Source organism: Cervus elaphus, chromosome 10 (genome assembly GCF_910594005.1).
Source record: "Cervus elaphus chromosome 10, mCerEla1.1, whole genome shotgun sequence".
NCBI classification, from domain to species: domain Eukaryota; kingdom Metazoa; phylum Chordata; class Mammalia; order Artiodactyla; family Cervidae; genus Cervus; species Cervus elaphus.
Genome location: NC_057824.1, coordinates 48,025,110 through 48,051,145, shown reverse-complemented (window position 1 = coordinate 48,051,145; position 26,036 = coordinate 48,025,110). Strand labels below are relative to the sequence as shown.

Genomic DNA, 26,036 nt, shown 5'->3' with positions numbered 1-26,036 from the left:
ACCTCTTCTTGGGAAGTCCTTGGGGGTCCAATGGTTAGGACTCCATTCTCTTACCGCCCGGGGGCCGGGGTTCAATCCCTGGTTGGGAAGCTGCCTAGGAGCAGGCCAAAGAAAAAAAAACAAAAAAAACCAAACAACAAAAAACAAACCCTTTTTCTATCTAGTGTGAAAGAATTAAAAAACAAAACAAAACAACAGAACATAACACATCGTGAATTCCTTGAAGGCAGGGTTCCATGCTCTCTTCCTCCAGTGCCTAGCATAGAGCCTGGACTATTCCTTCACAGAAATTCCCTCACTCTCGTTCTCATACACAACACTTCCTGCCCACTAATTTTTGTTTGTTTGTTTGTTTTAAACTAGTTATAATTTTCTAATGTACTCTACACATTATCTTTATTTAGCCTATTTTCTTGGGCAGAATTTGCTGTACCGCATTGCTTAGAACAGTGCTTGGAACATAGTAGGTGCTCAACAGATAAGTACCGAATAAATAAAATGTGCACTCAAAATTTTGGGGTATGTGAGCTACATGGAATGTCAAAAAAGGGAAGCATGTAAGCAAGAATTAGTCAGCCAGACCCCAGCGTGTATATCCTACGCGGGGAGAGAAGTGTTGGTCAACCCCCAGACACAACCCAGTGGTAAGCATCCATTGGCTCTGATAACTGAATTGAATCTTTAACACTCCACCCTGGAGAGGAAGAAAGGGCTCCCCAGGGGTCAGGCTGCAAACAGCTGCATTCTTTCCGTATATTAACCAGAGTGCCTGGCCAGTATCTGTCTTTCCACATTTCCACCTGTCAGGTCCAAGAACCTCAAGGCGGGGAAGGAGACATGGAACCTTGTGGGGGAGGGTGGCAGTCCCCCCAACGTTTGGCTCTTTTAATTCAACCATCTCTGAAGTGGGTACCACCCAGACAGTTTGGATCAATAGTGAATGCGTCCCATCTTCCCAGTCTCCCGGGGGCCTGCTGTTTTATCTCGGAAACAAGGTCCGGGGCTGAGGCCCTGGCCCCCTCCCCCAGTAATTTTCCGGGGAATATGGGGCGGGGCCGTGAATCAGCACTCGCTCGGACTCGGGCAGCCTTAGTCCCCGCCAGGGGTCCCCAGTAGCCGCGGAATTAGACCTCCCCCTCCCCCACCCCACCCCACCCCTCACCTCCTCCTCAATCCTCCTTCATCTGCCCGCTATGACCACTGGGAGATGTAGTCTTGACTGCCCCTTTGTCCTTGATCTGCTCAACATATCACCCCATCCCAGGGTGAACTACAACTCCCAGGGGCCCACGCGTCGGGGGGCCTGGCAGGGCTGGGGTCTGCAGGTCGGGGGGGTTGGAGGTCGTCTGGAGAAGCAAGGGCGCAGTGAGCCGGGTGAAGTGAAGCACGGGGCTTGTCGAGGGGCACAGGGGAAGAACGGGATACCCGGGAGGCGGTGGCGAGCTGAGCCTGGGAGTGGAAACCCGAGAAACGGAAGGGGCCGGGGCGGGGCCGGGGTGGGGGCCGCGCGCGGGCTGGTGGGCGGGGCAGGCTGCGTCACGCGGCGTGGGCGGGGCCGCAGGGGGTTGTCCGCCCGCGGCACGCACAGCCGCCGCAGCCGCCTCGCGCCCGGTCCCGCGGTCGCAGCTCGAGTCGCAGCCTCAGCGCCCGTCGCCTCTAGCCGCTCGCGTCTCGTGTGGGTCGGTCCCTCCGGCACACGGGCTCCAGCCGCGCCGCAGCCGCCCTCCGAGCCCTCTAGGCCGCCCCGGATCATCCTCGTCCGGCCCGACCCAGCCCGTGAAGATGGTGGACCGCGAGCAACTGGTGCAGAAAGCCCGGCTGGCGGAGCAGGCGGAGCGCTACGACGACATGGCCGCGGCCATGAAGAACGTGAGTTTTCCCTCCCCTCCCCCCCCCCCCCCCCCCCCCGCCTCGCCCCAGCCCCTTCGCGGACGCGGGCCTTCGCGGGCGCGGCCCGGGGACTAGTTTCCCGTCGGCAACTGCAGGTCTGGAAGCCCCTGAGGGGGCTGGGGAGGGTCCCGAGAGCGCTGAGGACCAGGTGTGTGACGCGGCCTCTCCCCGAGCGTCCCCTAGGGCCGGCGGTGCGGCCGCCTCGGCCCTCCCCGCGCGCCGGGGCTGGGGCGGGGTCTTTTCGGGGCTGGTCTCGGGAGCGGGGTCTCCGGCCGCCGCGCCTCCGGGTCGGCTGGGGGACGTGAGCGGGGGGCCGTGCGCATCCTTTGTGCCCCACTTCCCCCTCCTCCCACAGCCTGGGCATGTGGGGGCGGGGGACCGCATGGATGCGGTTCCTCTTTTCTCCCTGGTGTCTGGGCGGCGCCTTTCCCATTCACTCAGCAGGTCTCCGGGCTTTCTAATACTCCCCCCCGCCCCCCCCACCCCACTCCCCAAATGTTCCCACTGCCTTCTGCAGACAGATCCTTTAGAGCCTCCTCGAGAAAAAATGAAGGTTCTCCTGAAAACCTGGGCTCAATGGTGCAAAATCGAAACCTTGCTCACGTTTTTCTTAACAAAAGGCTCCCCTCTCACCATTCCCCAAAGTAAACCGTCTTCTTGCCTTTAGGAAGGGGGGCACGTTTGTCTCGCTAGCGTTTTCATTGATTGTTCTCAATATGTCATCTCCATTTTTTTCTTACTGTGCTCGAATTGAAAGGGTAGGTATTGTCTCTAAAATAAAGGTTGTGAATTTAGCCGTCTGGTTCAATTTGTGACGTATGCTGTTTCTTTTTTAAATACAGGCACACATCTGTTGAAATTCCTTTAAGTTGAAAAAAAATATTCTCTCTAATCTGATATTGCAAACAAAGCGGTGGTGGGAGGCAGTATCAAGTCATTCCAGAAGATTCTGCATTTGTCATATTGCAGAGAGCCTAGACTGGGTGGAGGCTGGGGAGGAGTTATTTTAAAGGGGAAAAAGTCTTTTTTTTTATTAATTTGTTTTGTTAGACACATCTGAAGCTTAAAAAAAAGCTAGCGCATCCTCAATGCTGATGAAAAGAATACTGATCTCCAGTTGTCGCATTTTGCAGATTCCTGCCTGTATTGCACCATTTTGTCAGTAATGCTACATTTATCTGATGGGCGGTCAACCAGTTTGATATTAGAGGAGGGGGACGTATTGAGCATTAGTAAATGAAACACAGAAAATTATCTAATGATTTCAGTCTCTCACTATGTTAATATCTGACTTCCTGCCTTATGTAACAAAGGTTTTAAAATGCATCTCCAGTGTGCAGCGGATACAGGAGTGTACCTTGCACATGAAACCTCTTTAATGAAGCGGTACAGGCATTACAGATTAATTAATTCTCGAATAACTTTACTGGTTCACAGGAAATGACAAGGCTGATGCCTTTACATTTAAACCGGCTACATTAGCTAAGAAGATTTTTATCTCATTAAGAAAGGATTGGTTCTGAAATTGGGAGCATTGCTGTATTAATATATTGTCACACTCGCTGTTTTTATAAGGCGCAAATGACAAATTGCACTTCAATGGATATCAGTATCTTTAGTTCACGTTATTTAGACTCTTCTAATTTTTCCATATTTCTAGTTTCACAGGAAAGCGAGTGACCTCGCACCTATATCCATAGCAACCCAGTGATGTCACACACAATGACACAGAGGCTGCAATGCACCTCAGGGCTGGTAGGGAGTATGCAAATGGCATTTGTCCAGGGTAATGCAGAAATTAGCAGATAAGCCAGGTGGAATTGAGCACTTCCTCTTCCGCCAGATGAGAATTGGTCCTCCAAAGAAGAATGTCCTTTATCCTGGCACAGGCACACCAGGGATCTCTGGATATGCCCGTTCACCTTTCCTATTTCCAGTTTTCTGGAAAGTTTTAAGATACAGTCATGTTTTTAAACATTCATCTCAGTAATAACCTTGGGCATTGAAGGACTAGAGATGGAAATTTTAAAAACAAGAATATGTTTTATGCTCATAGTGTAGGGGTATATGTGGGTTTATTGCAAATTATTAACTTGGCAGGTTTTAATAGAAACCTTAAAAAAGATTACGACTTCCTACTGGGGCATTTTCAGTGAACGATAGGGAATGAGAATCCCTACAGAACACTTCAGCTTGAGATCTGGAAAACTCGCTGTGCTTATGCTCCTTAATGGTATATGGAGGAAAGAAAACAGTTTTATAAAATAAAGCAGACCTTTTTCAAAACAAACCTGTTCACTAGTGATTTTGAGACATTGGTTTTACTTCTGACCTTCCTTTTCTCATCTGTAAAATGGGTCAACACCTACTTGGAAAAAGTTGGACGATTAAATAAAAAATGTAGATGCTTTAAAAAAGTAACTTTAAGACTTGTTTCTTTGTTTATATAAGTCACCACAGAATTTGGAAAATACAGGAAGATAAAAAGAAAATACTCAGTCCTGCCACTTAAGTGAGTTCTTTCCTGAGGTTGAACTCATCCAGATGCTAGTGTGGTGAAATTTATTCCTATCTAGTGAAGGTACCCTAGTAATTAACAGGGCCTGTGATAGTTATAGGTGTGCGACCAAGATAGAAATAATACGTGAGTATCTTGAAAAAGAGGAAAGAAGGAAGTTTAGTCTTTTAAGACAAATGTGTAAACTTGTATGTAAAAAGAACTGAACACCTAGATATTTCCTACTTGTTAGACAATACTGACTTCTCCTTTGGATTTTAACAGCCTCTTGAGAAGTTAATATTCTAAGTAGGCTACTGGTATTTGCCTTTGGAGGGGGTGGGGAGAAAAGGTTCTAGGCAACTAATGTTGAAGTAACTGGGATAAACATATTTACTCTGGTGTGTTGGCGGCAGGGGGGCATTAGTGGCAAAAGTCTATCCTAATTATGTAAAAATTACTTTCTAGCAGAATCTATATACTTTTTTTTTAATATACTTTTAAAAAACTTTTTTTTTAAACTATGTTAAATATTCTGTTTTTTCTGCCAGCTCTTCCAGGAGGCTAGATCAATAGCCATTATCACTAATGGAGTAATGACACCTCTGTAGACTCTTTGTGGAGTTCTGCCAGCCATTATTATAATCGAAGTCATGTGGCTTCAATTGTTCTCTTTGGAGTGGAAGAATACAGATAACAGTTGGCTTTTTATGTTCACCTTCCCAATAACTGAAATGACTACTAAGTGCCTTTTCTAATTATTTAAACAATTTCATATGGGTTTTTTTTTTTTTTTTTAATTCTTATCGAGATGATAGATGTTGCTGAATGTGCATCTTCATTCCAGTTCATTAGATGAAATAACTACAGACCCTGGGAGGATTTCATCCTCTGGTACTTGGAGGAAGCCTTATTTATTTATTAAACCAAACTCTAATTAAATTATTAAAAAGAGTGGAGGAAATGATTTGAGTCTTTTTTGTTGAGGTAGCAGTCACAGCATAAACGAACCATTTTCAAGTGTACTATTCAGTAGCACTCTAGAAAAGGGAAAAATGATTTTTAAGAAGTGACCATGGTTGGCTATAGCTGGCTGGATTTCAGCACATGATTACTGATTCAGGAATGTGTCAGTAATGAAGTGCTCACAGCCAGTGGTAATCAGTATCCCTTTGTCTTTGTTTTCTAACATCTGAACCTTTTCAGCATAAATTGAAAAAAAAAAAAGAAGGGGGGGGACTTCTTTTGGCTTGGTTTGTATTTCCATTTTAAAAGTTCCAGGGCTTAAAAACTGTGTGATGCTCACCCAAATAAGAATAGATTACCTGAAATCAGAGCAAACTATTATTAACTCTTTGGAGATGATAGGAGTTATGCTGGTGTTCTTATGATCACTCATTTTCCACCCCAAGACTGACTGACTTTGTTAGACACGCTTGCCCTGCTGTGTGGTGGCGGTTCCTGCAGTGCTGAGAGTCAGGAGCTGTTCACGCATGGGCTTCCCATAAATACACTGTTTTGGTGCTTTTGAGGCAGCCAGGAACAATGTTTTTGCCTCTGATATGATCAGCCCTAACCCTTTTATCTGGCAGGGCACCTGATTATTTCTGTGTTCCTCCCAGATTCCATGAGATGAGGAAGAAAAGTGGTCAAAGGCCCTATATACGTTTAATAGAGAAAAAAGTCATATATAAGCCATTGTCTTCTCTTTTGTCTTATTTTCTAAGCTCTTTTTGTTAGACTCAACAACTGTGATTATGGGGCACCCATATTGTCTTTCTAGGTTATAAAATCGGTATACCAACATGAGCTGCCTTATGGTCTTTCTGCTTATAACCATTTTTCTTCCCCAAATTCCCTTTTAGGTATTAGATTTGGTTTAGTACCAAACCCTGTTATCTTACTTTAGATTGGCACTTGCAGAGATCCTTGAAATTTTGATCTTACTAATTTAGGGGGAAAAATAGTTACAGGAAGAGCAATCAACAAAAATTCCCAAAGGAGAGCTTTAATTTTAAATAAGTGGTTACATTGGATTGGTTCCATGATTTTGCAGAAACAATAAAAATCTGTAAATCTTTTAAGACTAGTCTTTTTTTTTCTCTCTCCCTCTCTTTTTTTTTTTTTTTTTTAAACATTTATTTTTATTCATTTGGCTGCATAGAGTCTTAGTTGTGGCATGTGGGATCTAGTTCCCTGACCAGGGATCGAACCCAGCCCCCCTGTATCAGGAGCGCAGAGTCTTAGCCACTGGACCACCAGGGAATTCCCTCTCCCTCTCTTTTGAAAGAACTGAATAAGTCTAAACCAAATTTTTGTCAGCATATTACTTGGAAGAGTGTCCTAAGAGGTAGATTGTTCCTTTACCTAAGTTGAACACTGTTAATGGGGTGCATAGCTTTAGTTGGGTTGTGAATTGGTAGATAGAAATGAGAGTGTTCTTACATACAAGATATAAAAAAAAAAATCCTAGTAGACTCACTGGTCTTAATCTTTGTAGCAGTGTCTTATTTTTGGAGAGGTGTAAAGCCAGACTTGGTGAGCAGGATCCAGGTGTAGTGGCAGCTTTTCCCTCTTAAAAATTCTGTTACTAGAAGAGGGGTACCAGGGCTGGGACTCTGACAGTGACGGCAGTGGGCAGCTGAACATCAATGACGGTGGTGCGGGAGGAATCCCTCTTCCCCCCTCCCCACTGCCGAGTGTGAAGAGCAGCTGTGGCGGTGTGAGACGTGAGAGAAGGCTAAGAGGTAACAGGAGGAACGCTTTGAAAAACACAGGTTTGTTTTGAAGAGAGATCATTTCAAACCTCTTGAGCTTTCTGAAAGGAGTTATTAATACGACACTTAAGCTGCCATATTCAGTTAACCAAGATCTAGGGGAAAAGTTGCCTGTGAGCGCCGGTACTTAAAGGATGTCAAAATCAGCTTAAAATTTTTCGACTGGTGGTTGCAATCCAGTGCCATTCTGTTTAGCACAGTGCTCCTTTTGTGAGGGCCTAAGGTGAAGTAGCCAACGAGTATGTCTTCGCAGCAGAGGCCCGGCATGGAAACCTGCAAGCCAATCCCACACTCCCGCCAGGACATTCATTCTTACCTGAGGGCCTGTCTGGCATGGCTAGAGCCGCGGATAGATGTTCTTTTCAAATCATACTCTGCGCTTCACGTATGACTCATCTCTGGACTGTCTCACTACATCTGTGTAATAAAAACAGACTTTCAGACCCTGGATTTTTTATTTTATTTTTTTAAGTAGGTTGGAAATGACCCAATCCACAAGGACGAGGAGCATTAACCAGGATGGGATAAGAACAGCAGAATAGCATTCTGAGACAAGGAAAGCTGGATGAGTATGTCCAGCTTGAATTTGGGGATGCTGTGATCTTCTGAGGGAGTCTGGTTGTTGGAAGGCTGTCATCATTGAAACTGACAACTGATGACAAAATGTCTGGCCTTTAGGATACTAGAAAATTTGGGAGAGAATGACAAGTATCACCATAATCCATATGCCAGGGATATTCCCATGCTGTCTTTCTACAGGGTTTTGTACCTTTCATTTTTCCCTTGATGTTTCAAGGTATTTTCTTCTGTTAATCAGTATTTTTAATAGCTGAACAAACCTGTGGATGTGTCATAATTTTAAGTATTTTTTTGTTTAGCATTTAGGCTGTTTCTAAATTTAGAGATATTGCCATGAGTATCTTTGTGGCTAAAGCTTTCAACACAGATTGCGTATTAGGACAGAGACCCAAAAGTGGAATTGTTGCAAGAACAGCTGAGAATTTTTAAGGAACTTGAAACCGTCACCAGTACTGGTATTTATCTCAAAAGTTTTGGAAGATGTAATTGTTGAGCTAGATATTACATACAGATGGTTCAAAGGTCAAGGATATTCTATTGCCCTTTTGGCTCCAAAAAGAAAAATAAAGTTGAAATGGGAAACTTAACTGCTCGCTTATGTGCTGCAAGCCTCCCTTTTTCTGCTTTCGTGAGGATGGATGGAATGAGTGCCTTTAAAAAAGAAGTTGAAAAAATAAAAATAATATGGGGACTTTATATGCAAAATAAAGATAATAGCATGATATAACCCCATATAACCAATTTCACCATTTGTCAGCATATTGGCCAATCATCCATCTGTATACTTCACTACTTTCTGGTTCCCTTGGTATTTACCATCTTGCATGATGGCTTTTTATTGACCTAAAATTACCCCTTATTTCCCGCAAATGTTCCAGTTACCGACAAGATCGCTTTACATTCAACTTTGGCAACCTCAAAGAGTGTAGTTTCTTGCTTAAAGCATTTAATCCAGATGGCAGATGAAGTTTTTCCTTGATTTTCAGAGGAGTGTTTCTCTTCGGTTGACATCCAAAGCACTGCTTCCCATCAGGCTTTGCTCAGGAGGAGGAGGAAAAGGCTCGATGGGTCTTGAGTGGGTGGAGGAAGGAGGATGCTGTGGCTGTGGGTTTACAGAAGGCTTCTCTCATTACAGGACTTCTTTTCGATTGCCTTTTTTGGGAAGGGGACAAGAGAGGCATATACCTTTTCTCAGTTGTGACCGTTATCACCAACTCTATTGTTGTTTAGCCCCTAAGTTGTGTCCAACTCTTTGGCAACCCCCTGCACCATAGCCCGCCAGGGTCCTCTGTCCATGGGATTTCCCAGGCAAGAATACTGGAGTGGGTTGCCATGCCCTCTTCCAGGGGATCTTCCCTACCTAGGGATCAAACCCTACATTTCCTGCTTTATTAGCAGGCAGGTTGTTTACTGAGCCACCAATTCGATAGCCCCACCAATTCGATAGGAGCGCTAAAACCCAGTTGATTTGTTGAGAACAATGTGGGTAAACAAGTTTTGCTTTTTGTTCCATCTCGTTGCTTGCCAAGCATTTTTAAAAAATCACTTTTGCCTTAAAGTCAGCATACTACTGGTTGTATGTGTGAATAGGTAAAAATAGATAGGACATACATTAGCTGTCTGGGCCCAGCCATCCTGAGTTTGAATCCGTGCTCAGAAGTATGGAGTTGATCAATTTAATGACATCAATAATAATGGGTGAGTGTACTGCCTTTTTATTTTTTTACCATTTGAAAGTCATGGAGAAAAAGGCTAGATTTTTGGAACTAGACTCATTTATTGAGGAAGGAAAAACAAGATGGTAAAAACTTCAAGCAGCTATAGTAGCGGATTGAAGTTTAAAACTTGCATAAAATACGTTTCTGTTGGTATTACTTAGAATTATGTTTAGCACGTAGATTCCATAAAACATACTATCACTCCTTACTTTGGATTTATGGTACTCTTGCATTTTGGTCATGGTTTTCTCTTCCTAATCTGGCTGGCTGTATATACACATAATAAACTTTTTTTTTTTTCTCCCCCTCCCCTAAACTTTTTAATAAAGGCTGATTAAGACCAGTTTTTTAGCAAGTGTTTAGACCTGTTGTGAAAATCACATCAGTACTATAATTTGTTACGGCATAGCACTACCCTGAAATGTTGATGCGTTAAACTAAGCAGCTGGTCCACAGTGGAAAACCTAGTGCACTTTTTGGTATGACTTTTTTCACATCTGTTCTGTAGTGCTCTACACTGACTATGGTCTTTTTGAGAAGACAAAAATATTTTAAGTTACACACTTAGATAAAAATATTCCAATATAATTGAACATTTACTGTCACTTGGGCTGTATTTTTCCCCATTTAATTTCACAACAGTTCTATAAAAGTGATGCTCCCATTTTATAGGTGGAAATGTTTAATTTGCTTAAGGCTTGAGTTTAACGTCTTTTTTTCCTCAATCTCAGCCTCTTTAAAACGTTTTTTAGTTTTCAAAAAGGAGTCATAGGTAAGGTGTATACATGGGTACCGCTGATCTTTTAGCTGTTGTCTCAATGACCTGATTTCATTAACTTTTAGTCAATGTTCCATTGTTTGCAGAAGCTTTGGAATTCTTTCAAACTGCTGTATATTTAATGCTTTTCCATTTAGTTGTCCCTGAGAGGGTTGTTGCTTAGTCTAGATTTTAAATACAGAACAAACTTCTTTAGGACAGCCCTAAGATAAATGTGAATGTATTTATCATTAACAAATGTGAGCCCTAAGACTGCATATGAGTGTAACTTGGTTTCTTTTAGAAAATAGTTGGTCCCATGATCTGGGTATGTTTTAAGTATCATTTACCAAAGGAGAACTTGTAATTTTTAGCATAAGGAGATAAGTACCATGGTTTTGCCATTGGAGTCTTACAGATATTGACCAGAAGGAAAAGATGCCACTTAGGCTGAATGGAAGAGTATCGCTCACTTGAAAGAAATGGGAGGAAGTTGTGACTTTTTTGTTCATCAAAAGTAATACTGTCTTGTGTGGAATTCACAAGCAGGAGTGTGGAAACATGTTGGTGTTTTTTTTTTGGAAACCATGTTTTGAGGGGATTTAAGTGAAGATGAAAGGAAGAAAATAATGTTAACTTGAATGTTTTGTAGATGCTCTAGACAGTGGGAGAAGTGAAAGGGACTGATCCAGAAATCACCCAGGGGAGAGACAGCTGTGAGGGGGGATTATTGAACATCTGTGGGTGGGAATATTCAACACCCAGGAAGAGAAGGACAGCCCAGAGCTGTGGAGTCGGAGGACAACTGAAGTCACCCTGGGTGTCAGGGGAGGTTTCCTGGAAAGGATAGCAGAGGTAGGGGTGTGGGTATGGGCGTGGTGGGGGTGTGGAGGGGAGAAGATTGGAGGCAGGAGTGTCCAGGCAGAGGGTGTGGCATTGCTCAGGTTCAGAATGTACAGACAGCTGAATCTGCTGCATGATTCATGCCCTCACTCTTGGTTGCCCTGAGAGAATGTTAGGAAATGAGTCCAGAGAGGGGCCGGTTCACGAAGGGCCTTACAGAGTTTGGATTTTTCTTAGGCTGTGGACAGTCATTGAAGGATTTTCGGCAGGAAGGGATCCTCATCCCATTTTTGGTTTGTTGAGAGCCTTGGCAGCAGTGTGGAAATTGAATAGGAGGAGAGTGGGCCAAGACTGATAAATATTGCAGGGTCTAGTCTAAAAGGATGAGGACCAGGGCAAGGACAGTGAGGGCAGATCGGAGAGAGAATTTGATGGCTGGAGAGAGGAGGAGGAGGAAGGAGAAGTGATGGAGAAGATGAAGTCAGTTGCTGTCGTGCTGTATTTGAGGAAACCTTTAAATGGCGGTCAGTAGAGACATCACGGCTACACGTTAACTCAGGAAAAGCCCTTAGAAGAGTGCACGGCGCAGGTTAAGTGCCCAGATTTACTTATTACTCCTTCACTAAGGAAGCAAATACTTAGGAACCACTAATGACCAGACTAGTCTCGGACCTGCCCTCATAGAACTGACATTCTAGTGGGAATCTCCTATGAATCCATGCTAGTGAAAACCAGGCACAATACGGTCATCCAGGCAGAATGGAGAGTCAGAGTCAAAATGTGAACCCTAGGGAATCACTCTTCTGTAGTGCCTGGAGCAAGATCTAAGATGAACTTAAGAGGAGAACACGGGATGTGTGAAGTCGGAAGACAGTTGTAACAGTAATAATGGGCTGAGGAGTGAATGAAAGGTGGAGAAATGGTAACAAGTTAGACTTGTTTTCAGAAACTTGATGTTGCAGGAAGCAGGAGATGTAATTAAAAGAGATCATTTACTTATTGTAAACCTGAACTTGGACTACATATTAATGGGAAAGTACAGGAAAGGGGCTCAGCTTGAGGTTTTACAAAAAGCCTTAATTCGTAGTGACTACAATCTGGCTTTTTTCGTTAGTCTCTCTCCATCCTCTCCTCTCCCCTCTGTTTTGGGTGTAAGAGTAGAAAGCAGGCTGGGTGGTTGTATTGATTGAGGATTTAGGGATGGTGCAGCAGCAGGACAGGAAGGTTGATATTCATGCAGAAATAATTTGATTTGATGGATCTGCCACAAGGAAGAAATAAAGCCTAAAGGGAAGGGGCTGAAAGAAAAAGGAGAGTGTTCAAGAGCAAATCTAATCGGTGGGAGTGAGGCCTGGTAATATTGGAGGATAGGATAGGAGTTTGATTTTCTTATTTATTTATTTTTGGCTGTGCCACATGGCTTGCAGGATCTCAGTTCCCTGACCAGGGATTCCTAACCACTGGACCGCCAGGGGACTCCCAGGAGTTTGATTTCAAAGGTGATGGTTGTCGGGGGGGGGGGGGGGGGGGGGGGGGGTAACTTAGGAGTTTGGGATTAACATATACACACTACTACGTACAAAATAGATAACCGACAAGGACCTAGCCTGTAGCACAGGGAACTGCGTATTCTGTAATAACCTCTATGGGAAAAGAGTCTGAAAAGGATGGATATGTGTATGTGTACAACTGGATCCCTTCGCTGTGTACCTGCAAATAACACAGCATAGTAAATTAACTTTAATCCAATATAAAACAGTTTTAAAAATGAAAAAAAAAAAAAATGAATGGTTGTGAATGAGTTCAAAGGTGTGGTTTGAGGATAAGTTGTCAGAATTGATTAGATCAAAGCAAACTGTTGTTTATAATTAATATGAAGGAATAGCCTTGATAAGGAAGTCGGCCAGAGGTCTGGACACAAGTCAACAATCCCAAAGAAAGGGAACATGACATTGATTCCGGGAGAAATCTGAGAAGCAAAGAAAAGGCATGAAAGAGGAGATGATTGTGAGGGAGTCAGTATGGGCTTGTATATATAAAAACCTGTTAAGCTAATTTTGATTGAGCTAATTTTTAGAATAGGGTTATTTGACTGCTAGCCAAGGGTGTGCTGGAGCATAGCATATCTGTTTCCTGACGTGTGGGGTTAAATGGCGTGCTGCAGAGCTTTGGCTTATGTCCCAGTTGTTGAAAAGTGAGATCAGACTGGAGCAATGGGTGGAATCTGGGCTAATGAAGTGGCCTTGTTTTTGCTTCAAGTCCTGTACCTTGACCCTAAAATTCAACTGTTATCGTATTTGGTGCTGGTGGCATCTAACAATAGCCAGCTTAATATTAGTTAAGTTTTTGTTTGAATCAAACTACCTGAAACAGATGTTTCTTATTTGTCTCAGTTCTGTGGACTGGCCAGGTAGTTGGGGTCTGTTGGGGGTTCCTGCGGGGCCACAGGAACTGAGGAGAGGCTGAGGCCTCTTCACATGGTCTCTCGTCTCCAGGTGAACCAGGCTTCCTTGGCCTGGTTCCCGGCAGCGAGCCCCGATTCACAAGCACTTTTTAGGCCTTTGTTTGCCTCATACTTGCTAATGCTCCACTGACCAAGTCGCACAATCAAGTTCAGATGATAGGGGTGAAGTACATTCTTGTTCTTGATGTAAGGAGCCTCAAAGTCATACTTAAAAGGAGGGGGCTCTACACAGAGTTGGGCTTCCCTGGTGGCTCAGATGGTAAAGAATCCATCTGCAGTGTGGCAGCCCTGGGTTCGATCCCTGGGGTGAGAAGATCCCTGGAGGAGGGCATGGCAACCCACCCCAGTGTTCTTGCCTGGAGAATCCCCATGGACAGGAGCCTGGCAGGCTGCAGTCCATGGGGTCACAAAGAGTCGGACAGACTGAGCAACTAAGCGTGCACACACACACAGTTGGAAGGAGTTCTGTGGGCCGTTTATGCAGTCCGTCCAGGCTGGATCCGTCCTGTTAGATTCCTGTCACTTAGCAAACACTGGGAGTGACCAGGTACCGTGGTGATTCACTGATGAGTGCAGGGTACTGCCTGCTCTCAAGGACTTTAGTCTTTTGGGGAGAAAAAAAAGGTATAGGGTTACACCCTGAGGCACGAGAAATAAGCAGTATAACAAGTGCATGGTGAACCTTCTAACAGTAAGCAGTAATTGGTTCTGCCTGTGCATTTTTCAGGCTTTAGGAAGTAAGTGCAGTATTTGAATTAGGACTTAAAGGATGACTTACAGAAAATTTTTCTTAATGAGTTCTGGAAGTGCTTTTTGGGTGGTAGGAAAAACATGAGAGCAGAAGAGTGTGTAGTGTGAGGAAGACTGAGACCTGGGTCTGGGTGTCGATGACTCGGAGCAGGGTTTTTTCTACCTTGGCACTGTTAACACTTGGACATTTCTTTTGTGTATCCCTAGGAGTGGAATGACTGAGTCATGTGGTAACTCAACATTCTGAGGAACGTTGACCTGCTCTTCTTCACCTGGAGAAAGACGTGTGTGGATCCCATGCAGTACTGAGTCTTTGAGGGTTAGGGCTACTAGGAGAGTATTTTACAAGAAGCTCCTCCTTGGTTAAGAACTGGTCATGTAGTGGAAAGCATATGAGATTTTAAGCCATGGGACTTGGGTTCCATTCTTTGGCTCTGAACCTTAATTTTCTATGCTTTACAATGGAAATAACAATACTGAATCATAAAGAGTTATCTGGAGGACCAAAGAGGAATTATAATTTTGGTCAAAGAACTCATTTCTGATACTACAAAAGTTACTTAGAAAAATACAGAATATATGAGTATTTCTTAAATATCGTTTAAACAAAGAGTCGAGATTTAAGAATGAAACCCTGAAAGTATTCCATTAAACTCAGAACGAAACGAAGATGCACATTATAGTATTAATAATACTGTCCCTGTTTTTGCAGCAGATATCCTTGCACAAATATAAGTGGTATTTGGGAATCATAAGATTAGGTAGTGAATAAACTGGGAAAATATTAGAATTAGTGATTAGTTCAATGAAACAGGGCTGAAAATCTGTGGTATATATGCTACTATGTATCAGTCCTAATCTGTGTAAAGATATAATGAGAGACTTTTATGCAACTAAGTTTATTTTTAAAGGTATTCTTGCTAGAAGTGAGGTGGTGAGTGCAAAGCAGCAGATGTGGGCTTGAGTTAGTAGTTTATTACATTAGTAAACTTGCTTATATAAAATTGTTGGCTTTAAGGTTTTTGTTTTTTTTTAACTTGGTTTGAAAAAGTTTGGTAAATGTGATTAACTGAGTAAATTATGGAGAGGTTTTGTTTGAATAGGTAACTACTGGTAACAGGTCAAAAATTGAATCTCATCAACTTTGACTGCCTCTCAGCCACTCTGTTTTCAGTGATAGAGAAATATCTAGAAACCTTTCTAGAGATAGAGTGAGAATATACAAATACTTTTAAAATGACTACCTAGAATCCCCTTGTATGGATGTTCATAAACCAGAGTCCCGCTGACCACCATTTACGTGGTCCCAGAGTCTAGCTGTTAGAAATGACACAGTGAGTCGGTTTCTGGAAATGGAATGGCAGAGTCGGAAGGCTTTTTGGTATTCAGTTTTGACAGGTTCCAAACTGCCCTCCCTGAGGCTTGCACTGGTTACGACACCCGGCAGTGGGTGGTGGCAGTGCCTGTGTCCGCGCCGCCAGCCTTCACGGTCAGCCGTCAAAATGCTGAGTTTCGCCAGTCTGATTGGAGGAAACTTAACACTCACAGAATGAAGACTTTGGGTTGTGTATATATATATTATTTTGCTCATTTTTCTATTATTGATTGGTTTTGAATTCCTTTTAGGAAGTGGGTGAGGTTTTTTCCTTTTGTCTTTGGTCGCACTGTGTGCGGATTGTGGAATCTTAGTTGGATCAAACCTGGGCCCTTGTCAGTAAAAGCATGGAGTCCTAACCACTGAACCGCCAGGGGAGTTCCCAGCAGTAGCATGTCTTAAAGTACATCTTTTTTACTGAAGTATAGTTAATTTACAGTGTTGTGTTAGTTTCAAGAGTACAGCAAAATGATTCAGTTTATATATATGTGTGTGTGTGTATATATATTTATTTTTTAGGTTCTTTTCCATTGCAGGTTATTATAAGATATTGAGTGTAGTTCCCTGTGCTGTACAGTAGGTTCTTGGTATTAAAAAAGTACTTTATAGTTAAGTTGTTAGCCATCAGTCTGACAAAACAGGGCTGCCCCAAACCTTCAGTCTCCACAAGCCGCAGTGCTGTGAAGTGCAGTAAAACAGGGTGTTGCCTGTGTTGGAGAAACTAGTTCTTTCTCTGATACGTTGCAAGGTTTACATCATCAGAGACTAGGGACCTGCTGTCTGTCAGTGGACTGATGTTATGGGGAAAGTCTGCTCATTGCCCTGCATCACATCTGTCGAGTGTACGGTGCACCACGTCAGGGTCGTTGGGAGGAGAACGTGGTACCTGGCAGCTCTCCTCATTGCTGAGGCCTTGAGCTCAACCCTGAATATGCCATGGAAGTTCCCTGACTCTTCTGGGACGTTCCTCTTCCTGGAATGTTTCCCTGCAGCACAATTTTTATCCATGATCCTTGCTGCTGGCTTTTAAAAGCCTAGCGAATGAGTTTCTCAGGCAGAGTTTGGCTGCCTTGAGAGTGTCTCTGTGACTGGTGATCTAAAGTGAATACATGTGTGTTTCCTCCTCCTGAACTAGCACCTTGAGGGCATCTCACAAATGTTCTGTCTTTGGCACAGTGAGGTGTGATGTGACGCATGCTCGGTGCTTGGTGAATGCTTGGTGAGTTATCTGGTAAGCAGTGGCCTTTAACTGTATTTTTCTTGTCATCAGACCTTAAGTGACATGTTACCAAGTTTCCCAGAATGAATAGGTGTTGACGTCCCTAAGGCTCCCTCCCTGTTCAGTGGTTTGCCAGGACTCAGTATATAGAGCCTTACCTTTAAAAAAAAAAAAAAGTTATTTATTTATTTGGCTGTGTTTCGTCTTAGTTGAAGCACGCAGGATCTTTGGTCACGCAGGATCTTTAATTGTGGCACACAGATTCTCTAGTTGTGGCGAATGGGCTTAGTTGCTCCTTAGCATGTGGGATCTTAGTTCCCTGACTAGGGTTTGAACCCAAGTCCCCTGCATTGCAGGGCAGATTCTTAACCACTGGACTGCAAGGGAAGTCCCAGAGCCATACTCTTGACTGATTTATTACAGTGGAAGGATGCAAAGCTAAATCAGCAAAGAGGAAAGGTGCTTGGAGTAAAGATGAGAGTAAGCCGGGTCTAAGAGTCTTCTCTCCCTGGAGACTCAGGTGGACTGTGTGTGTGAAATGTCTACTGGGAAGGAAGCTCATTAGAAACTCAGTTCCCAGAGGTCTTACTAAGGAGTGTTCGCAGAGCACTTTCTGCCTTGCACATACCAAATTCAAGACTTCTGGAAGGAACACATTGTTTGGACAAACTTTTTAGGGCCAGTGGGCCATTCTTAATCAGGGGTAGTGGGAACCCTTCCAGAATCCTAGTTCTCAAATGCTAGCCAAGGGTCAGCTTCGCAAGCAGACCTTTCTAAAGATAGCAATCTCAAGCCTGTTGCCTGTTGTGTTAACTCCTTTTTTGCGCACACTGAACTTCAAGTTGAAGGCGTGTTGTCTGGATATGCACGACATGAACTTCAGATTGTTTTCAAAAATTTTAATTTGATATTCAGTAGGTCGTCTCTGGGCTTCCCCCATAGCTCAGTCGGTAAAGAATCTGCCTGCAATGCAGGAGACCTCGGTTCGATTCCTGGGTCAGGAAGATCCCTTGGAGAAGGAAATGGCAATCCACTCCAGTATTCTTGCCTGGTAAATCCTGTGGACAGAGGAGCCTGGCAGGCTACAGTCCATGGGGTCGCAAGAGTCGGACACGACTTAGCGACTAAACCAGCAGATAGTCTCTAGAATATATGGTTAACTGTATGCACGCAGAGCAGGGTCGCATTTCCTTGCAGTGGGTTATTTTGCTGTGTGCACAGAATATAGACAACATGGACACTGATGCTTGTCTTGTACCTTCTGGTGTTTTTCCTTTATTTGTGGTGTAGTGTGTTCATTTACCCTTTCCGTAGCCTCTTGGCCCTTTGAGGTGATAGCACTCCAAACACAGGAGGACCAAAAATGCTTGAGGGGGCCAAATGTGATAGCTGGTGTCTACTAATAGATTATATATATATATATATATATATATATTTTTTTTTAATAGATCTATTTTTTAATAGACTATTTTTTAAAGCAGTTTAGGGTCACACAGGAAGACACAGCGGTCCCATATGCCCTCTGCCCGCTCCCTCCATGCACAACCCTCCCCAGCGGTCAGCGTCCCCGAGGAATGCATCTGTTAACCACTTGCGGGCCTGCACCGACTCATCATTACTGCCCAGACGCGTGGTTTCCCATGAGGCTGAGTCTTGGTGTTAACACTGTCTGGGCATTTTTTTTTTTTTAAAGTGTGTGATTACCTGTATTGGCCATTGGAGTATTAAAATCATGCAGAATAGTTTCGCTGCCCTAGGAATCCTTTTTTTCATATTTTAAGTAAAGTAAGCTTAATTGAAGTATTACTTAAGGAGTTTAAACATTCCAAGTTGCATTCATTACAGTTTAAGGTTCTCGATAGATAAGTTGAAGAATTGTGAATGACTTGGTGCTCCAAGAGCATAGGGGTCAGAAAGTCATCTAAGTAACTTTCCAAGAACCTCAAGGGTTGCTAATCTTAGGGAGAGAAGGTTTCTCCCCTCATAAACTGTTAGGGGAGAACAGTTCATACTAATTAATGTCTTGATGCCTTAGCAGCTGGGATTTGGGGCGTTCTGTTTCTTAAACTGTTGGTGTGAATAACAGATTTTTCTAACCTTTCTGCTAAAAACTGTCTTTAACTCACTAAAAGAAACTTGAACTTGAGCTGGTATCATAGGAGTTGAGAAGAGAAACCTTAATTTTATTTTTAAACAGAATGTAAAACTGGAGAATTCACAAACTGTCCATGTTTTCCAGTAGCCATGACAGTATGTTTGGGGAACCATATATGCAAATGGTCTGTTCTTAGAAACAGTTCAGTGACTGTTTTGAAAAACACTACCTTCCTTTCCAAATGATATACATCTCACACCCCTCCCACACTGAAAACTCATTCTGTCTTGGTTAAACCTTTTTAGGACACTATGTGAATAATTTTTTTTATCTTAAAAGTTATCTTGACTTTTGAAACTAGTATGACTGGGATCTCTATTTTAAATAAAAATCACAGATTACCTCTCATACAAGTTATTTTGATCTTAAGGATTTAAAAAAAAAACAAACCCCTGATTTAAGGTTTTTAGAGACATCTTAGTGCCTTTGAGCAGACTTTTTTTAAGTGTTAAAGGTTTTCCCCTCTGACTTACTTTTGCAGTAGCAGAGCACATCTGGGTATGTTCCAAATGTGGTTGAGTTACTGTATCTAAAGGTGATGCTGGCATTTCATAATCTTCATGTTCCAGTTTGTTTGAGGCAACTGGACAAACGTTACATAAGTGCAAATGGCTAGCTTTGGGCTCCGCAGCCCCGGAGCAAGACTTAACGGTATAGAGAACTGGTGAGGTCACTGGGACTTTAAATAGTTGCTGGCTCTTGAAATAAGGACAGCATGATTTAGGGGAAAGGCCTGAACCCGACCCCAGTGACCTTAGGCACTGGGGCTTGCATTGGAGGCAGTTCTCAGGTTACACTAGAGGCGGCTAGTCTGCAGTATCTGCACATTCAGTGACTATGGGTGGGTGGCCTATGGTGTGCAGGGCTCAGGCCTACAGAGGCCGCAGCCTGTTGGAAAGCCAGTCTGGGGAGTTACTCCAGGCTATGTGATACTAAAGTTCATGGAAAGGAAGTGACATAAGGGAGCTAAGGACTAGAGAATCACCTGGAAAGGAGAAGAGATACTTGATAAGGGAAGATAGATTGGGGGACGAAAGAAATGTAGAGGCCTCCTACATGGAGAATTAAAGTGAAGGACATTGTTCAGGGTGTTCTCAAAAGGAATTGCCCACGGGAATTCCCTGGCGGTCCAGTGGTTAGGACACTGCACTTTAACTGCTTAGGTACCAAAACCTTGTCCCTCAGAGTGGATCTGTCTCCCCTCAGCCGCCTCTGCTAGAGCTGCCGTTTGCACTCTCACATTAGAGTGGGGATTCAGTAATGCATAAAAAAAGGCAACATAAGAAAACCTTAAGTTTAGGAAGTAGTTGAGTATGTATTATTGGCCAGATGTTGTGAGAATTAGTAAGCAAAGCATATAAACCTAAGTCTGGTTTACATTCTGATTTAATTCTGAGTGTGTTAATTGCTCAGTTGTGTCCAGCTCTTTGTGACCCCATGGATGGTAGCCCTCCAGGCTCCTCCGTCTATGGGATTTCCCAGGCAAGAATAGTGGAGTGGAGCGGGTTGCCTTTTCCATCTCCAGGGGATCTTCCCGATCCTGGGATTGAACCTGGGTCTCCTGCATCGCAGGCAGATTCTCTACTGTCTGAGCCACCAGGGAAGCCTTAGTTCTGAGAGGAACTATTTCAGTCACATGACCAGTTTCATTAAGCATAACCGCCTCCCACTCAACGCCTTCCTTTATAAAAGAGGAATATGTATACCACATGTAAGTGATCCATACACCAGGCAAGTCTCCTGGAATCCCAGCCCAGCATATCTTTGTGGACTCTGTCCCACTGCCTTTCATATCTGGCAGTAATAGAACGTTACGTGGATGCTGTAATCTGCACGGTGAACAGAGAGTAGCCAGTTTAACTGGGAGTGGGAGGAGTGGGGCTGGGCAGGACTTCACAGAAGATAGAACCTGGTTCTTGTGTTAAGTATTTTCCAGGCAGGAACACTGGTAAATGCTTTAGGCAGAGGCAGAACAAAGAGCAGATGTTGCTTGCAATTAACAGGTTACCACTAGAGTGCAGGTACCTGAGAGGATGAGGGAAGGGAAGCAGCTTCTGTGTTGAAAATCTGAGGAAAGAGCTCATGGTCTGGGCTTTCTGATACTGCCAGTGACTGTGCATGTACCGGTTTGGGTGTGGTAGTCAACCAGACAAGTAAAAATGTGACCCCAGAAGAGGGAGAAGAAAGAGGTAAGAGCAGTAAGAGCCCGATCCTTTTCTGTTTCGTATGGTTGTCAGACATCTAAAAGTGTATGGCTCTGACAATCACAGAAATCAGGTAATATAACTTAAGTAAAGGTAGTTTTAGTCATTTGATCTAATTTCTTTATTACATGCAGTTGTTTGGTAGTCATAGAAATACGCAACATAGATGTGCTGTCGCTTTGGTTTGCTCAAGGCTCTTAGTGTTTGGGACGATGGAGACCCTTTAGAAATGCTCGGTTGAAAGAAGCATTAATTCCTGTTGGCCACCTCAGCTCAGAAGTACTTTGCTCCTCTCTTCATCTTGTTGCTAATTGTATTCAAACACTAAAACACGTGTTCCCCCAAGTTGCATTAATATCTCCGTGATCAGTGTCAGGCCCGTGCCTGGAATTTATATCTTCTTAAGAGCAGAGAAAGCTTGTGTTTCTCAAAGTCAACTTGACGGTGACTCTCTTCTTAGCAATTATGCAAGATACCCTCACCCAAAAGAGATGGGACTCATGTTTGCCAGATAGAGCAAGAGTAGGAGGAAGCTGTCATTCTGTTTTTTGTTTCAGACAAACAAATTGATGAGGTATAAAAGCCACCTCTAATTAAAATCCCTGGCATTGGCGTGTATGTAATGTTCCTCAAGAGAACTGTTGACGTTTGTAATTTAGATCAAAATTTGGCTTTTCATCTAAGCATTAGACTTGCGAGTTCTTTCCGGAAACAGCTGAGCACGTGTGTCCTCCTCTAGGGAGGAAGCAGGGGCTTCGTGCACCATTGAGCCAGCTGTGGTTTTTCCCCTTCTTTGCTGCTCATTCCCTCTCCATCTCCCTCCCATGGACTCACACAGCCTAATGTCTGTGTGTTGATGACTTTAATCAGCTGATCCATCTCTTTGCGTTTTAGTAGCATAAAAGATAACGATTAGCCCAACTTGCCATCACCTGTACCATAATAGCTCTTTCTTCTTTCCTCTTCAATAGGTGACAGAGCTGAATGAGCCACTGTCCAATGAAGAAAGAAACCTTCTCTCTGTGGCTTACAAGAATGTAGTCGGGGCACGCCGTTCTTCCTGGAGGGTTATCAGTAGCATCGAGCAGAAGACATCTGCTGATGGTAACGAGAAGAAAATAGAGATGGTCCGTGCTTACCGTGAAAAAATAGAGAAGGAGTTGGAGGCTGTATGTCAGGATGTGCTGAGCCTGCTGGATAACTACCTGATCAAGAATTGCAGCGAGACCCAGTATGAAAGCAAAGTGTTTTACCTGAAGATGAAGGGGGACTACTACCGCTACCTGGCTGAAGTTGCCACCGGCGAGAAGAGGGCAACCGTCGTGGAGTCATCCGAGAAGGCCTACAGCGAAGCCCACGAGATCAGCAAGGAGCACATGCAGCCCACTCACCCCATTAGATTAGGCCTGGCCCTTAACTACTCCGTCTTCTACTACGAGATCCAGAACGCCCCGGAGCAAGCCTGCCACTTGGCCAAGACCGCCTTCGACGACGCCATCGCCGAGCTCGACACCCTCAACGAGGACTCCTACAAGGACTCCACGCTGATCATGCAGCTGCTCCGTGACAACCTCACGCTCTGGACGAGCGACCAGCAAGACGATGACGGCGGTGAAGGCAACAATTAAGGCCCCCAGGTGGACTGGCAGCGCACGCTGATGCTACTACTGCAGTCTTTATTTTTTTCCCATGAGTCGGGGGTCGGGTGGGGGAGGGAAAGGGAGGGATGACCTTCCTAGGGAGAAACCCACGACCTGTCCTGTCTTTGATCGCCTCTTTTGACATTTTTGCCAAAATACCACTAGTGGAAAGTCAGGCTAGCTGTGCTGGTTTTGGAATAGCAGCCTCACACTGGCATATGGACTGTTCTGTAGATTAATGCAAGTGGAGCTGTCTTTAATTTAACTTATTGCTAGAAAATAGGGTTTTAAGATGAGAAGAAAACTTAAAACGGAATGGCCCTCATTCAATAAGTTCTGTGGTTCCAGTAAGGATTTTTATGTACATACGCTCTCGTCTTTTAAGTTTTGGGTACTTCCTAGCTCATCTGTTTTAGCTGTGCATTTTGTTTTTCAGGGTGTACTCTTAGCAGACGTGGAATATTAAAATCCCAGGCTGGTAGAACGTAAGGTCTGTTTATGGTTTAGGCCACGCCAGTTTTCAGGTTAGTTGACAGTATTAACACTAAATTGCAGTTTACAGTATTTCTACATTACAGCCATATGTTAACATCAAGCCATTGATTGTGTGTTTTTCTTTATTTTGGCTCTTACATCCTTGTTCAGCCTTATCCAGGTCGGTTTTGCTGTTGTCTGTCTCCTAGGCCAACAGGCTTGCCTGAGGAGAATCAGAACTACTTGTTAGGTTTTGGTTAATAGGTGCTTGGCAGGTGGCTGTGGGATTTTTGTCCTTTCTTCTTAAATCCACCACAACAAACGATTAATCACTTTAATAGAAACATTGAACACCACAAAACTAGAGAAAATTCAGGTCTGTATGTCATTCATTGTGCTGATATTTCCCGAGAAGTGCTGGGTTTTTTTCAGTTGCCACAGCTCCCTCGGGCGGCACTGCCGTCTGTCTCCTCTCTTGGGTCTTCCTCATGGTACCTTGTGCCCCCAGAGCATGCACACGGACGGGTGGGAAAGCTGTTGGGTTGTAGGAGCTGGTGGTCATTGTGAGAAAGTTCGTGGTGCAGTGTGTGAAAATTCAGGTGCTAGGAGCTTACTGGTAGAAAAATCCTGAAGGAAGAGCTCTCTCCATGAACATTCTGTCCAGTTTTGGGAACCTCGTGTATCTGTTTTTCCTCCGTGAAAACACTCCTTCCCCAAAGAATCGTTGTAGGAACATAAAACAGCATCATTATCAGATAATAAACCCTTAACTCCTATTTGACCACAATTTTTTTCATATTTTTTTTCTTTTTAATGAAAATATAGAAGTTGGAAATTGGATTGTGCCATCTTTGTACGTTTTAGAATTGAGGGAAACAACCATGCTCTTTCCACAAGTTTGTTTCCATCTGCCTTAGGTCCTTTGTTGTCATTTTGGACAAGTCTTTCTGAAAACACGACCTGTTGCATGTGCGTTTAGCCTTTTTTACAAGTAATAGCATGAACTGCCGAGATAGGTAACGACACCAGATTTGTTTCTTTGTTTTATTTAGGCAGGCAGAGGAGTGAGTCATAATTGAGGGAAAACCTGACAGTTGCTTTTGTTAAAACCAAAATGGAGCTTCCGGTTGTGAAACGCACACAGTGACCAGGATCCAGGTGACAGGGAAGATAGACGAGTGACGATGCCCTGTCGCCTGGCACAGTCTGCCCAGCGTGACTTTCCTTAGAAGGCCCCTCCTTGTACTTGAGAGCGAGTCCCAGTTAACCGAGCCTGCCAGAAGAACTAAGAGAAAAGAGCTTTATAGCTTCTGCGCCCTGGTAGGGGCCTAAGGTCAATGCCATGGATGGGAAGAGATTGGGGGCAGGGAGGGGGGGAGGTAGGTGGGACTTTCCTTAATTTTATCTTCATGTCCAGTGAGCAGTGTTGTGTCCTTCCCTTGTAGCATTTGGAAATGATTTACTGGAATTACAAAACCTATTTTTCTTTTAAATTTCAGCTTTGGCTCTGGCTGCTTTTTAGAATAATGCAAGATAAAAACCACATCTGAGGGCTTAAAAAAAAATGAAGAGGGAATGGGAGACTTGATATTTAAGCAGCTTGAATGGTTTCTTTTCTTTTCTTTATTTTTAAAGAAATGCACTTGCCTATGATACTGTCTCTCCAGTGAAATGATTACTCCTCCATTACTCTATTGATACAATATTGTGCATGCTAGTGTTGTATTTCTATACAGTAGCTTGAAATTTATTAACTTATACTGTAGGTGTTATGTATTCCTATGACAAAAAAAAAATTAAGTCTTCAAATTTTTTAAAGTTTTTTTAATTTAATTTTTTCCTTTTGGGGGTAAAGTTTGCTCTACCAAATAGTGATCGTAACAAATTGATCTGTTTTGGATGTTGCTATAGTGACATGCAGTTATACATTTTGTTTTTTTGGGGGGGGAGCAAAAGAAACACCAGTGTTAGCTTAATCTTAATGTCTGGTGTTTGTCATGGTGAAATTATAACTATTACAGTGTAGGAGAACACCGAATATGTTCTCTGAATGAGCCTTTGTGCTTTTTGTCATGTTATGCAGTGAACTATTTCTAAGGTCTAATCAGTGGTTATTTTTTTTCCAACTCCGTGTTTCTCTAAGGAATTCTTTCGCACACGGACCATTCTTAGCAGTTTTCCTCAGTGATGGAATATCATGAATGTGAGTCGTCATGTAGCTGTCGTACATTGAGCAAATAAACTTACAGATCTGATGTCAGTGCTGCTGAGCTTTATTTCACGAGTTGAAATTTTCCTTTGCTTTCGAAGGTTTGATTGGACCTGGGTGTTTCTCCCCCCTTCACCACTCAAAGAAGGCGGTTGCATGGGGGGAGGGGCGAAACGGTGTATATTGGAAAGTGCCCAAGTCTGGGAATCAGACCTGGGTTTACTGACCTTGAAAAAGGATCGCGCCTTTTGGGGCTCCATCGTTTCTCTTAGGAAATGAACCCTAAGTTTGAATCATGGCTCTTTTGATTCTCAGGTGAATGAGTATTAAACTTCCAAGCTCTGGGGGTGGGGGCTGTAGGTCTCAATGAAAACTGGGTCACGTGCCTGGCTTGATATTTCTCAGTTAGCTGCCCATTGGATATCTCATTATATCTTACATGAGATGGGTTTCTACACTTTAAAATCTTCACATAGTGTCTTGGG

The 26,036-nt window shown here is 43.5% G+C and overlaps 1 protein-coding gene across 1 annotated transcript; it reads left to right on the top strand.

The window, feature by feature from the left end:
• The first annotated feature begins 1,561 nt into the window (after positions 1-1,561).
• Positions 1,562-25,597, top strand: YWHAG (tyrosine 3-monooxygenase/tryptophan 5-monooxygenase activation protein gamma). Its single transcript, XM_043915029.1, has 2 exons — positions 1,562-1,869; positions 22,200-25,597. The coding sequence occupies exons 1-2, from the start codon at positions 1,783-1,785 to the stop codon at positions 22,854-22,856; spliced, it is 744 nt and encodes a 247-aa protein (XP_043770964.1). The 5' UTR covers positions 1,562-1,782; the 3' UTR covers positions 22,857-25,597.
• The last annotated feature ends 439 nt before the right edge of the window (positions 25,598-26,036 follow it).

Excerpts from the sequence above, each read along its gene's own strand:
- YWHAG (XM_043915029.1), top strand. The coding sequence starts at position 1,783 with ATGGTGGACCGCGAGCAACTGGTGCAGAAAGCCCGGCTGGCGGAGCAG. Across the intron at positions 1,870-22,199 it reads TGGCCGCGGCCATGAAGAAC|GTGACAGAGCTGAATGAGCC; the intron begins GTGAGTTTTCCC and ends CCTCTTCAATAG.